Genomic DNA, 15,030 nt, shown 5'->3' with positions numbered 1-15,030 from the left:
TGGACATTTTGTGTGACACTTGAGCCAGAATAATGCTCAGTGCAGCTGGTAAAGGGCACCCTAGTAGTGTGTGTGTGTGTGTTTGGATATAATGGCGTCATAAGTAGAGCATGACGGTGTGCAGCCCACATAGACGGACAGGCAGACTAGACTGACACAGCCACATACCTTGCCCTCCCGGCTGCTCCTGCCCTGCTTGTCCTCGCCCTTCCTGTGTTTGGAGGTGGAGCTGCTCTTGGTGCTGTGGCCTCCCTCCTTGCCGCTGCTGGCTCCGCTGGACAGGGAGGTGGAAGACTGGCTGACCGTCCGCTTGCGGCTCTGGTGCTCTGCCTTGGGTGTTCTCTGCAGCCCTCCTGACCCTGATATGGAGGGAGAGGGTACCGGCTCTTCCTTCACCTTGGCTTCCATTGCCCTCTTAGACCTGGTGTGGGTGGTTTTCAAATGTTAACATTCAATGTTCATGTTGGGTTGCAGAAGTTAAGCATGTGATGGTATGGTTTGAATAAAAATTCACTCACTCTTTGCTGCTGTTCTTGTGATGAGATGAGGATTTGTCTTCAAGTCTGGACTTCTTGCTATCAGGCTTGGCGCTCTCGTCATCATTCTAAAGTGAATAACAGGGGAGGGAAAAGGATGATTTATTGTGGGTGCATTTGAAAGGCTTGTAAGGAATGGGGTCCTTGGTATTTGACTGGGTATCAACTGAACATGAAATATCACATTCTATTCTATAGCTCATAAACATTCGGAAGATGGCCAAAACGTATTGACATTCAAGCTTAACCCATAAGACTAAGCCCTGTCTAAGCCGGGGAGGGGGATTGTTTTGGAATTGTAAGATCCCTTGTATAACGTAGAAAATATATAAGTAGAAAAATTATATTTGGCCTTACTGCCATTAGCCCATACAAACACATTGAATAACAGATTCACTACAAGTTTGTTCCGAAGTGTCTATCCAATATCAGAGATAAAAAAATCCTGATCTCATTTTAATTACATGTATTTAAATCACTTATTTGTGTCACTAAACAGTCTCCATATATTATTTGACTGGTTTTGGCCTTACATGGTGACATCACCATGCGGTAAGTTAGTTAGATCAATAAGATCGAGTTCCAAACCTCTGCCAATAAGGCTAATTTTCAGTTTTCCTTTTCCCACTCAGACCACTCCCAAACAGTCCTGGCAAAATTATTGCTTAAGAAGTTGGTCTTTGCTAAGAAACTATTTTTGTTTTCAATTAAAATGGTCAAATTAAACAGTCAGAGTAAGGTACCTATGGGTGTTTTTATACTTAGTCCCTTTCAGCTAATTTGTGAACTCAGTGCAGTTCGCTTAATTTTTTGTGCAGTGTGAACACTGCAAAGTAACTCAGACCCCTCAAAAGAGCCCCCGAAGCGAACTGAGACCATCTTGAGAGGTGGTCTGAGTTTGGTTCGCTTGACTGCAGTCCGGTTCCCTTTTTTAGGGCAATGTGAACACAAAGCTCACCAGGTTCCCTTGTCATTATTCCTGTACCACAAACTAGACTACTGCAACACCTTTTCCCCTGCCATAACCCCTGACATTGTGCCACAAAAGAGAGATGATGTGCAGGTTCATGGAGAAAAAGAACATGGCGTTTTTGGATAAAGATTAGCGATTTTCAAGGATGCACAGAAATGCAAAAATATGTTTTGTACTGGTACAATGTTCAGATTATTTGTTGCAATATGTGATCTATAGGTTAAGAGAGCTTCATAAACGGTTTATCTGATTTGAATACTTTGAGACGACAACATTTGGTGAGAATCACAACATAGGGTACAAAATCAAGGTCCTTGCAATCCGGAATCCTTGGGACATCCCAACTCTGACGTTATCCTATTGAAGTTAACCATTGTAAATGTTAAGGTAAGAGTTAAGATTAGGTAAGGGTTAAGGTTAGGATATAAGGTATGGACGTCCGAAGGAGCCCGGATAGCACTAACCACAAACCTACATTCAATTAAAGCATTATTTAATGTGCTATTTATTCTGTTACCAATGATTTTCAGCTGTTCGAAGCTGGTGTAGAAAACCAAAAGTAAAAGACTCAAAAACGAAACATTACGGGAAGCATTGAAATACTGCACATCGAAAAGATCTACTGCGACTTAGACTTGCTTTCAAACGAGAATGGCAGATCTATAACTCACATTTGTATGTGAATTTGGTAGGGTCGCCCAAAAGGTTACATATTTCCGCTTTAAAGGATTACAAATAAATAATTCAACCTCATATCCAGCATCACCCCAATGTGTAAAAATGGCACATTTTTATGTTTTGTAGTAAAAAAGATATTGGAAACACTTATCTTCCTGTGACATCATCAACCAATTAATAGACAATTAGTAGGCAATTCCTACTCATAATTGGTTAAAATCACATGATGCACACTGATTGGAATCTTCCTCTCTTTTTTTACTACAAAACATAGAAATGCGCCATTTTCACATATGTTGATGTTAGTTAGGGTGGTGCTGGAGATGACTATGAAGTAGAAAAATAGTGAAATGTCCCTTTACTAAATGCAATCTACACTATATATGCACACACAAAATGATGTGGACACCCCTTCAAGTTAGTTGATCCGGCTATACACCCGTTGCTAACAGGTGTATAAAATCAAGCACACAGCCATGCAATCTCCATAGACAAAAATTGGCAGTAGAATGGCCTTACTGAAGAGCTCAGTGACTTTCAACGTGGCATTGTCATAGGATGCCACCTTTCCAACAAGTCAGTTGGTCAAATTTATTCCCTGCTAGGGCTGCCCAGGTCAACTGTAAGTGCTGTTATTGTGTAGTGGAAACGTCTAAGAGCAACAACAGCTCAGCCGCAAAGTGGTAGGCCACACAAGCTCACAGAACGGGACCGCCAACTGCTGAAGCGTGTAAAAATTGTCTGTCCTTGGTTGCAACACTCAGTACAGAGTTCCAAACTACCTCTGGAAGCAACATCAGCACAATAACTGTTAGTCTGGAGCTTCATGAAATGGTTTTCCATGGCCGAGCAGCCGAACACAAGTCTAAGATCACCATGTGCAATGCCAAGCGTTGGCTGGAGTGGCGTAAAGCTCACCGCCATTGGACTTTGGAGCAGAAGAAACACGTTCTCTGGAGTGATGAATCACGCCTCACCATCTGCCAGTCCGATGGATGAATGGTTTGGCGGATGCCAGGAGAACGCTACCTGCCCCTATGTATATAATGACATTCTAGACAATTCTGTGCTTCCAACTTTGTCACAACAGTTTGGGGAAGGCCCTTTCCTGTTTCAGCATGACAATGCCCCCACCGTGCACAACATGTATGTAGGTATATCTAGCTGTCTGATAACACATTCTGATGGAAGGGCTTGTCCTGCACTTTGTAAAAACCCAGAGTGCATTGCGTGAATGTTGGAAAAAGATATTGGTTCCTTTCTAAACATAGCAATGTCAATGCAAACCATATTCAGACCACGAAATAGGTGAAATAGTGAACTGGCAAAAGCATTGAGTCCTCATTCAAATGCAAGGGCAGTGTGAATACAAAGAACTGAGTTCTTTTGCAATTTCTTTTTTACCCCAGAGTTCACTTTCCATTTACATTTAAGTCATTTAGCAGACGCTCTTATCCAGAGCTTTAAAAGTACAGATATCGGTCCTCGTTAAAGAGGGACTATATGTGAAATGATTTGATATTGAGATAAAAACTGCTGGATTGAAAATGTAACAGACCTGACAGTCATAACAATCTTTTTCACCAATGTGAATAGAGAAGTCCTAACATGGCATGAATAGCAGTGTGCTGTGGCAGGCCATACCTTGTGTTTCCTCTTGCCCTTACCGGAGCTCTTCTCAGAGGGCTGCTTCTGGAAGTCCTTGTCTCTGTCCAGGGAGCAGTCCCTCTCTACTTTGGGCTCTAGCAGGTCTTTGTAGGGCCGTCCAGGAACGCGGGAGAGCAAGCTCAGGTCGATCTTCACCATGAGCACCTGCTGCTGCCTGATGGGAAAGCGGTCATCCGGATCGCTGAGAGGAGAGAGCAATTCCTTCTCTTCCATAGGAGAGAACACACACACTGGAGTCCTGATGCTCTCTGTGTACTTGGGGGTCTGAGACGACGAGGGGATGCTGTCGTTCTCCTCTGATTCTGAGGAGGAAGAGTCCGTGTCCACAAACTCCCGAGACTTCTGGGAAGTCTTGGTGGGCGCCTTGCTCTTTCGCTTGTCCACAGCCGGTCTGGGTGAGGACTTGGGCTCCTTCTTGATGTTTGGTTTGCGGGAGCCCTTGGTGGCGGCCTTGGGCCGATGGGGAGGGATCTCAGGAGCGGGTTCACTCTCAACCCTCAGCCCCCCCTTTGGCTCCTCCACCACCGGAGGCTTCTCAGACTTTTTCGGCTGTTTTTTACCCACTGTTCTGCGCTGGCCCGGGCCACCCTCACTCTGAGCGGGAGATTTCTGCCGGCCACGGCCGCTCTCTGAGCCCTTCTGTGCTGCCCTCAGGTCCCTGCTAGGCGTGGGCGCCCCTGAGTCTTTAGACCCACCCTGCCCACTGTAGCCACGGCCTGAGCTCTGGTCCCGCCCCTCCTTCTTGTACTTGGTGGGTACATTACTGTCCACTGGGGAGGCCGGGGAGAACTGCTTGGCTTTCTTAAACCAGTTGTCCAACTGCCATTTATTGGCTGTGGCCGGTTCAGGCTGTGGGGAGAAGTGTAGAAATTGGGACTGGGATCTACGACATCATATTCTGCATGCCTTATCAGGTCAGGTGCAAGAAGGTAAACGGTACTGACAAGTGACAACCCTTGGTTATAATACAATAATGTAATAACTGGTCCAGAAGATAGTAGATCAAAAGGAAAACTAGGCCTACCTCTGGTGATGCCGGGCGAGGGGGCTCATTGGCCTCGCTATCCGTGGAGCTGCTCTCGCTCTCGCTGTCCGACCCTGAACTGCTCTCTGAGCCACTGTGACTGCTGGAGTCGTCCCGCGAGTGCACCGCTCCCTCGCTGTTATTACTGTTGTTACTGTGGGAAAGAGACAGGGATAAGCAGTAAGTTAGTGGACAGTAGGCCAGGGCCGTTCATGTGAAGGCATCCTGAGTTAGTAGTTACACATGGAAATAGCTAGCTATTCTTATAGCATTTATTTTCATTTCTGAGGGGGGTGAATCGTATCAAGAACTTGAGCTCCAATGAGTCGCAGTCTGAGAGACCAGTAAGGCCACTACCTTGCTGATGCGTTTCTGGAGGCGTTTTTGGCCGAGTCCTGTTCTCCATCACTGTCCTCATCACTGCTGAGCTTCAGGTCATCTTCCAGCAAAACATTACTGGAACATTAAAAGGCCGTGGAAGTTACACATTAACAACACATATGGCTTCATTACCACACAAACAACTACAGGGAGAACAAAGCAATATGGCTCCTATCCTGTGTCCCTCAACGTTTGTGGATACTCTGTCAACTGTGTCACGATCATTAAGCAGCTAGCAATAACGTTCTTAGAGATTTACAGGGTGAAGGGACACTCACTTGGCCTGATCTCCATCGCATGGCGCTGCTTTGGACTGGTGACTGCTCGACGTCTTGGTTGGTCTCTCTGGAGGTGAGGAAGGGTGAGAAGAGAACTCATTACCATTATGACAATGGTGAAATCAACCTGCATCCAGAGGTTCAAAATGTGTGAGACTTGAATGTAAAGTGCTGGGAAATACTTACTGTGTGCACCAGGAAAACTTGCGTGCTGAGTGTCCTAAAAAGATAGTCAAGATATTTTTTGTTTATACAGAGACATTACATGCCCTTATAAATTCAACCACACTGCTCATTATTACAAAACAGCTACTTTTTGATTATGGTAGTGTTTAACTATATGGCATTTTCTTTATTCCAATATTTCACTGAAAATACATATTGCTTTGTTGTACTATTCACACTCTCTCTTGCAAAGTCATCTGTTCAGCTGGCACAATTTTTTGACTAGTCATTGGTACAATAAGATACACATTTGTTTTTATGGATGTCGGAATAGCATTTGTTAGGCCTACATAAACAGTACCAGTCAAAAGTTTGGATACACCTACTCATTCCAGGGTTTTTCTTTATTCTTACTATTTTCTACATTGTAGAATAATAGTGAAGACATCAAAACTATGAAATAACACATATGGAATCATGTAGTAACCAAGAAAGTAGTAATTCTTCAAAGTAGCCACCCTTTGCCTTGATGACAGCTTTGAACACTCTTGGCATTCTCTCAACCAGCTTCATGAGGAATGCTTTGTCAACAGTCTTGAAGGAGTTCCCACATATGCTGAGCACTTGCTGTCTCCTTTTCCTTCAATCTGTGGTCTAACTCATCCTAAACCATCTCAATTGGGTTGAATTCAGGTGATTGTGGAGGCCAGGTCATCTGATGCTGCACTCCATCACTCTCCTTGGTTAAACAGCCCTTAGCCAGCCTGGAGGTGTGTTTTGGGGCATTTTCCTTTTTGAGAAACAAATGATAGTCCCACTAAGCACAAACCAGATGGGATATCGCTGCAGAATGCTGTGGAAGCCATGCTGGTTAAGTGTGCCTTCAATTCTAAATAAATCATAGACAGGGTCACCAGCAAAGCACCACCACACCTCCTCCTCCATGCTTCACGGTGGGAACCACACATACAGAGATCATCCGTTTACCTACTCTGCGTCTCACAAAGACACGGTGGTTGGAACCAAAAAAATCTCAAATTTGGCCTCATCAGACCAAAGGACAGATTTCCACCGGTCTAATGTCCATTGCTCATGTGTCTTGGCCCAAGCAAGTCTCTTCTTCTTATTGGTGTCCTTTAGTAGTGGTTTCTTTGCAGCAATTCGACCATGAAGGCCTGATTCACACAGTCTCCTCTGAACAGTTGATGTTGAGATGCCAGATTGACTGACCTTCCTGTCTTAAATAATGATGGACTGTCATTTCTCTTTGCTTATTTGAGCTGTTCTTGCCATAATATGGACTTGGTCTTTTACCAAATAGGGCTGTCTTCTGTATACCACCCCTACCTTGTCACAACACAACTGCTTGGCTCATCAAGACAAAGGGTGACTAAAGAATAAATATGTTTTGATTTGTTTAACACTTTTTTGGCTACTACATGATTCCATGTGTTATTTCATAGTTATGTCTTCACTATTATTCTACAACGTAGAAAATAATAAGAAAAAAGGAAAACCCTGGAATGAGTAGATGTGTTCAAACGTTTGACTGGTACTGTTTATGTAGGCCTAACAAATGCTATTCAGACATCCATAAAAAAAAAATTAAAAAATGTATCTTATTGTACCAATGACTCGTCTAAAAATTGTGCCGGCTGAACAGATGACTTTGCAAGAGATTGTCATATTTTACTATTTCTATGCTCAGCCTCTGTACGTCACTAAGGCATGCTCTGCTGTCTGACCTTGGAGGGGAATGGAAACTTTGAAGGCTCTGTTTTGCAGGGGGTGTGAATGGCTGTCAACGGAGGAGGCCAGGACTGAGTCATTTCCTGGAGGGAAAAATGGAAAAAGTGAAGTTGAGTAAGACCTCAATGACTGGAAGAAAAAAATACATTTCTTACTCAGCTTACAGTACATGATATCCTCTGAAAAAACATAAGAAATCTTACCTTTAAAATCTCATCAACACAATTCGCATCCCCAGTCATGGGACCCTACAAACATTAACAATTGTACCATTGTTAGAAGAAAAAAAGGGCTCATAAACAACAAATGTTAGTGTGTCATATTTCATCTTGTTAGTGACTAAGTCACTAAGTTTTATTCTCTAGAATCTCTAGAATTGAGATTCCGTTGAACTCATTCTAGTTCTGTGGTTTTACCTCAACAGGCTGCGAGGGGATCTTGAGCTTGGAGAGCGACGCCTTGCCGTTGGACTTCATCTCCCCCATGGTGCTGCTGTGGGACTGGCCACTGTACATCGCTGACGAGGTCTTGGGCTCCACCGTCTCCTGGCCATCCATGGGGCGCACGTAGGCTGTAGGCTTCTGTAGCATGGAGCTGGGCTTGGACATGAGCGAAGGGGGGAAGGCCTGGCTGGAATGCGGGCCGCTGGTGAAAGATGTGTGCACACGCGACGGGGAGTCCCAGTTGGCCTCGCGCTCACGTGGGGACTTGGAGCGATAGCGCTCCTTGCCGTGGTGCTCAGCACCCAGTGACCGGGAGTGACTGGAGCTCAGGGAACCCTTGGCTGGGCTAGACGTGTGGGACTTGGAGTGTTCTGAGCCATGCTTGCTGGACTTCTTGTGTTCCCGCTCGTGTCTTTGGCTACTGCTGCTGCTACCGCTACTCCTGCTACCGCTGTGGCTGCCCTGGAGGCTGGATCTCTTAGAGGACTGGGAGGACGAGGTGCTGGCCGCTGGGCCTACTGGAGTCCATTTACTGTTCTGGCCACTGCCACCGCCACGCTGGTCCCCAAACAGAGACTGGCCAGACTTCTCGGAGGAGGACGACGAGCCTGAGGGTTTGCCACCGAGTTTTGGAATTGTGTCTCCGATAGGTTCCTTCATCTCGTCGTAGTTTCCAAGCATACTCTGGATACGACTGGACAGTTTATCTTCTTTGCTGGACTGCACAGACAAAGAGAGAGTGAGAAAGAAAGAAAGAAACAGAGGGTCACCTTCAGGACAGCAGTTAAGCACTTGAATTAATTGCTTTTACTCTAATACATTCATTAAATATGCTACCCAAACTTTGTATTTATTCTGGTGAAAACTTCTGAAATATATTTTAAAAAAGAAGAGACTTGAATGTTTCTTATAACATTAAAGAAACATTGACAATGTATTTTTGTTAGGAAAATTATACTATTAGCCCTCTGATATGAAGCTTAAAGTTGAAACAATATTGAGAGGGCGGCCCCCTCAACTAATCACACAAGAGACGATTGGCTTATTCAAACTCCCCTCCTGACCAGTGAGGCCATCTGCATGGGGTGATAAGGGCCTTCCATGGCTCCACTAAAGAGGTTAAATCAATCACTCGGAGGGGCTCCCGCTACAGATGACAAGAGGTAAACCACAGTGTGTGTAGCCTATCCAATTTCACATGGGGGCCCCCAAACCGATTCTTTCTGACAGATACCCGTGTGGGGTGGGGAACCATCTGTTATCTGTAGCAGGAAATGTAGAATATGTGCCACACAAAGCTTTGCTGGTCTGGATGGAAAGCAGAGAAAATCCATCAGAGCCCATCCACTCTAGTAATTGGGTTTGTCTTGCAATATGTTGTGTTGTGTGTGTACAATGCATAAGTGTGCCGCCATGCAAGGCCTACACTTTGATAGAAGGGCTCTCGGTAGCAAATTGAACAAAAAAGGTAACACCTAGCCCCATCTTTCACAATTCATGCACCAGTTTTAAACTACATTTACAATGTTATCAGGAGAGAACTTCAAAATGATATAATACACAGTAAAGTGGAGAGCAATACTAAAGAAAATGGAAACGCCATAAAAATACATCTGAAGTGCATATTGGAGTCATTATACTACAAAAGCCATTTAAGATCAGCATTTTTCTGCCTGGGGAAAGATGAACTGCATCTGTGCAACCCGTGTACCAATGTTACTACGCTGCTATAATAGTAAAAGTTCAGTAGCAGCTTTGTTTAGTGGCGCTTTTAAATAAACAGCCGTGGAATTTACAGGAAGACATAGTAAAAAAAATGTATTGGACTATGAATACTATTGGTCAGGACTGATGTTACATAACTCTCTGGAAACCAATCACAAAGAGGCATTCTACTGCCTACATGAGAAGATTGAGTTTTAGTTATCCAGTTGATGTTTCACATTTCTACATTACATGACCCATTTTGTAACTGCATGAGTAAACAAACGGTGGCTTCTCTAAAAACACACAGTGGACTCAGGGCTCTGAGAGCTGCGGAACACAACATGGCTGCCATGGCTGGTGGTGGGAGGGAGACTTCCCTGGGTCCTATTCTTTATTAAAGCCCCCTGATTACCTTTCACACTGTGGGGGCAAGAGACAACTTGGCTTTCCATGTAGAACTCACCTCTCACCCCTTTTCATTCGCTACATGTCTGGACACGTTCAAAATCATCCGTTGATTGGTCCTCTAGCTAAGAGAGGAGCCACTTACCTCTGCTTATATCTGGTTAGTGGCAAAGATTAGACTGAGCCAAGGGCTGAAATCCTTATAATCGAGTTGGTGGGATGGGAGATCTGGCTCTTACCCACATCAGTGCTCATAGAAAATGTGCATCCCTAAACCAACTACTTTCTGTTGTTTAGTTGACTACAGAGGCCTGGTAAGCATCAACATCAATAAGGGTTAGGTCTACTACTCAACCGCTATCTATGATAGGGGAGAGTGCCATACAAGCATCCTAAAGTTGTCAAGACTGCATATGAATGCAGGTCCCCTTTAGCTGTGGGCTGTTTACTGCCCACAATGATATAGCAATTTGATGGGACAAAATGACTAGCGGTTATGCACTTACCTCAGGCTCATTGTGAGAAGGACTAAGGAAGGACCAGATAGGCTAAAGGGACAGAGGAGACAATCTGCAGCGAGGACAGGGTGGGCATGAAGCCTCAGCTAGCGAGGCACGAGCCCTAAATTCCTCCTGAGCAGCCAGCAACAGACCTGAGCCCACATTAACTGCAGCTAATGCAATTCCTCTAAACAGTGCACTTACCTCCAACTCTCCCTGCCACTGTTCAGATATAAAAACACGTAAGCAGTTCTCTGGGTTTAAAAATAGTTATCAATGAATCCTGCAAATCAATCATAGCATAATGGGAATACTTATTGGAGAAGCAAGTATAAACTCTAAGAGGTAACTTAATGACAGAAGCAAAACAAAATGAATAACAAAATAAACTTACAACTTTATAAGGTTCAGGAAAGAGAGGGGAGTGAGCTGGAAAGGCCTCTCCTCCCTGCTGGATTTCTTGATTTCGCCTTTCTCTTTCTTTCATACGGAGCACATTCCGGTCTTCACGGTTCATGTTGCTAACAACAGAGACACAGTCACTAAGCGTGGAGAAGAGAAAATAGCAGCTTCCAAATACTTCGGTCTACATTAAAAAACACCAAGTGATACTGCAGGGTACACAAAAAAAGATAAAAACAACTTAGGAGGAGGGCATTTTTCAATGGCTTAAAAGGGGAGGGACAAGAACATCTACACACCCCCGCAAGTCTAAAGCGTTATAATGAATGGGTGATCAAAAGCTACTGATTGTAGGCCTATGTGTTGGAAAAACTGTGGGACAGAGATAGCACAGTTAAATCAATGGAATAAATGAAATTAGCATATGAACAGCTAGGATATCTAGTAATAGGTAGGCCTATTCACTGCCTTCTAACTACCCACTTTTCTACAGTACATATCCCACCCTCAAAATTATCAAGCCAATAACAAGACCACAAATCGTAATTTCATGGGGTTTTTTCTCCATCTAATGAATACAGTGTGTCATTTATTGTAATATAGTTGCTAATATTTCTGATGGCATGTGACAAGCTTTTAGGCGCAATGTGGACCGGAGGCAATCTGCCAACAGGACCATCAACAGAGTAGAAATGAACACCCTCTAAAGAATCACTGCAAGTAGGGCTGGGCGACATATAGAATGAATTATATTAATTCGAATGTACGTTTTTGCACGATATACCAAATGCTTGTATAGCAAAAATCACGTAAAAAAAAAAAAATTTCTTCTTGTTTTTGAGCGTTCATGTTTGCTTGTTCTCGTGTTGTCTTTTTGGTCTTGTCTCCTCTGATGCTCCTATGCTGTGTGTGCCTTCCCATTTACACCAGAGATCTGTATATAATGATGAGATGCTCATGTCTCAGCTCTAACAAAAGGGAGTTATTGTCCCAAAGGAGGGAAGGCAGGCGACAAGCTTAGGTAAAAAATAAGCCCATTGAAACACATCAAAACCTCTCACATCGCATCTTCCTCTTGGTTTACACACACACCTCCCCGTGCCACAAAGATGAGAGATCACTTCTTCCCTGACAAGCGGTTCCAACTCACTATTAGCATTTGAGTTTTGGTCCAACAGAATCGGTCATATGGACACCGAAACACATTGAGACATTTTATTGTAAAAGAGAAGTTAATCTTTATAATAATACACTATTAAATGTCTCAACTGCTCAAATTGCCTGCAGAGCAGACACTCCTAAAACAGGATTATCAACGAACATTGATTCTGGAAAATGTATGCTCAGTTTGTCACGCGCAGCATTGTGGTACCAGGTACCGCTAGCAGCATTTTAGCCAAAGACTTATACTAGCTGTCTAGTCTGTTAAAAAAAATTCAATAAGCATAAAACAATTATATAAGGATTTGGCTACTTGTTCTCATTCCGAGAAATAAGGTAGGCCACTTGATTTCAACATCTGAACAAAGTGGACAGGCTAGCACGCTGTTCAGACAGTTGGAGACAGACACAAAGGTTTGTTCAAAACAATTCAACTGTTCTGCCTTGTTAGCTAGCAAATAGATCAAAGTTCGCTAAACTTGAAATATAAAGATTCCTATAAAGATTAGATGGCTACTCACTAGCATATGGGCTTGTACTTGAGAGATTGTTTATGAGACCCGTGTTCATTTTCTATAACTCCTGCTACGTGAATGTGCATTAAGCATGGTTCTGGTTAAATTTATAACGAAAAATGCATTTTTATAGACAAACTTGGAAAGCCAGAACAGTGATTACAAAAAAAGCAGGTTAAACTATTTTGATAACTCATTTTTAGTAGTAGCCACCCTTTGCCTTGACAGCTTTACACACTCTTGGCATTCTCTCAGCCAGCTTCATAAAGAATGCTTTTCCAACAGTCTTGAAGGAGTTCCCACATATGCTGAGCACTTGCTGGCTGCTTTTCCTTCATTCTAAGGTCCAACTCATCCTAAACCATCTCAATTGGGTTGAGGTCAGGTGATTGTGGAGGCCAGGTCATCTGATGCAGCACTCCATCACTCTCCTTGGTTAAATAGTCCTTAGCCAGCCTGGAGGTGTGTTTTGGGCCATTGTCCTGTTGAAAAACAAACGATAGTCCCACTAAGCACAAACCAGATGGGATGGCGTATCGCTGCAGAATGCTGTGGCAGCCATGCTGGTTAAGTGTGCCTTGAATAAATCAGTGTCACCAGCAAAGCACCACCACAGCGTCACCTTCATGCTTCACGGTGGGAACCACACATGCTGAGATCATCCCTTCACCTACTCTGCGTCTCACAAAGACACGGTGGTTGAAGCCAAAAATCTCAAATTTGGACTCATCAGACCAAAGGACAGATTTCCACCGGTCTAATGTCTATTGCTCGTGTTTCTTGGCCCAAGCAAGTCTCTTCTTCTTATTGGTGTCCTTTAGTAGTGGTTTCTTTGCAGCAATTCGACCATGAAGGCCTGATTCACGCAGTCTCCTCTGAACAGTTGATGTTGAGATGTGTCTGTTACTTGAACTCTGTGAAGCATTTATTTGGGCTGCAATCTGAGGCGCATTTAACTAATGAACTTATCCTCTGCAGCAGAGGTAGCTCTGGGTCTCTCTTTCCTGTGGTGGTCCTCATGAAAGCCATTTTCATCATAGCGCTTGATGGTTTTAGCAGCTGCACTTGAAGAAACTTTATAAGATATTGACATTTTCCGGATTGACTGACCTTCAGGTCTTAAATAATGGACTGTCGTTTTGTCTTTCCTTATTCGAGTTGTTCTTGCCATAATATGGACATGGTATTTTACCAAATAGGTCTGTCTTCTGTATACCACCCCTACCTTGTCACAACACAACTGATTGGCTCAAAAGCATCAAGAAGGAAAGAAATTCCACAAATTAACTTAACAAGGCACACCTGTTCATTGAAATACATTCCAGGTGACTACCTCATGTAGCTGGTTGAGAGAATGCCAAGAGTGTGCAAAGCGGTCATCAAGGCAAAGGGTGGCTACTTTGAAGAATCGTAAATATAAAATATAGATGTTTAACTTATTTGCTTACTACATGATTCCATATGTGTTATTTCATAGTTTGATGTCTTCACTATTATTCTACAATGTAGTAAAAAGAAAAGAAAAACCCTGGATTGATTAGGTGTGCCCACACTTTTGACTGGTACCGTGTGTCCTTCTAATCATGAGCTCTATTATTGTGGCTTCAAAAACAAAGCCATTGCCCTTGTATTCCATCTCTAGTGATTGGCATCCATGTTGTAGAGTGAACAGCGATTCAGAATAGGTCTAACTACTGTTCACAGTGAACTGTCAACAAGATTTTTTAAACAAAACTAGGCATATGTACTAAGAGGGAAATGTGCTCAATGTTATAAGAGGTCACCTGAAAAGTGGGTTCTATTAATGGAGAGCTCCATGAAGCGAAAGGTTAGGTGGTAGGCCCTCAAAAATAAGCCAGCACTTTGACATACAGGCCTACCCCTCTCTGTTGCTATTAAATGTATAACAACAAGTTAAGGTGTGTTGAAAGAGTAAAATTAACCTGGTCTGTCCCCCCACCTTCCCTCAACACAGGGCACAGCACATGTGTGCTGTTTAACTGTTTCCTGATTAGACTAGGCTATATTGGGCATATGGCAATTCCCTGACTGCTGAATACACTATAAGCTACAGGGTTGAGTCATCACTGAAAGCAGATGGTTTTCTACCTTCCATTAACCAGGAACAGGAAATGCCAAAGTCACAACTGGTATGATACGGTCATTTAACTGATTTTTTTTTTTATGTGGCCACCATTACAACTCCATTTACACCGCTCACTCTTATTAACACATTCGACCCCATCACGTGGCCTTTCAGCATACGGTTTGAATAGTGAGAAATAGGAGATTGGCAAATTGTAGGAAAACAAGAAATCCTACAAAAGACCTTCACATAACAAGTAGGCAAACCTAACTAAAATAGTTCAGAAACTGATGGTGAGGGAGGGCTGTCATTTCAATTTGTAGATGCAAATGAGCGGGATGGGCCTTGAGTAAATGTGT

At 43.4% G+C, this 15,030-nt stretch overlaps 1 protein-coding gene across 2 annotated transcripts in view; it reads right to left on the bottom strand.

Annotated features, from left to right (window-relative positions):
- The window catches only part of aff4 (AF4/FMR2 family, member 4), a 40,541-nt gene that overhangs the window by 7,000 nt on the left and 18,511 nt on the right, over nucleotides 1-15,030 (bottom strand). For both annotated transcript variants that reach the window (XM_029690481.1, XM_029690480.1), the window contains exons 2-12: nucleotides 10,902-11,028; nucleotides 7,869-8,615; nucleotides 7,656-7,700; nucleotides 7,449-7,535; nucleotides 5,725-5,758; nucleotides 5,539-5,605; nucleotides 5,237-5,335; nucleotides 4,880-5,033; nucleotides 3,832-4,704; nucleotides 519-604; nucleotides 169-421 (exon numbers count right to left, since the gene is read on the bottom strand). In XM_029690481.1, coding sequence (XP_029546341.1) covers nucleotides 169-421; nucleotides 519-604; nucleotides 3,832-4,704; nucleotides 4,880-5,033; nucleotides 5,237-5,335; nucleotides 5,539-5,605; nucleotides 5,725-5,758; nucleotides 7,449-7,535; nucleotides 7,656-7,700; nucleotides 7,869-8,615; nucleotides 10,902-11,024 — 2,568 coding nt within the window. In that variant the 5' untranslated portion in view covers nucleotides 11,025-11,028. The remainder of the gene's footprint in view (nucleotides 1-168; nucleotides 422-518; nucleotides 605-3,831; nucleotides 4,705-4,879; nucleotides 5,034-5,236; nucleotides 5,336-5,538; nucleotides 5,606-5,724; nucleotides 5,759-7,448; nucleotides 7,536-7,655; nucleotides 7,701-7,868; nucleotides 8,616-10,901; nucleotides 11,029-15,030) is intronic.

The sequence above is a fragment of the Salmo trutta genome, chromosome 15, assembly GCF_901001165.1.
Source record: "Salmo trutta chromosome 15, fSalTru1.1, whole genome shotgun sequence".
NCBI lineage: Eukaryota > Metazoa > Chordata > Actinopteri > Salmoniformes > Salmonidae > Salmo > Salmo trutta.
This window is presented reverse-complemented; position numbering and strand designations above follow the sequence as displayed.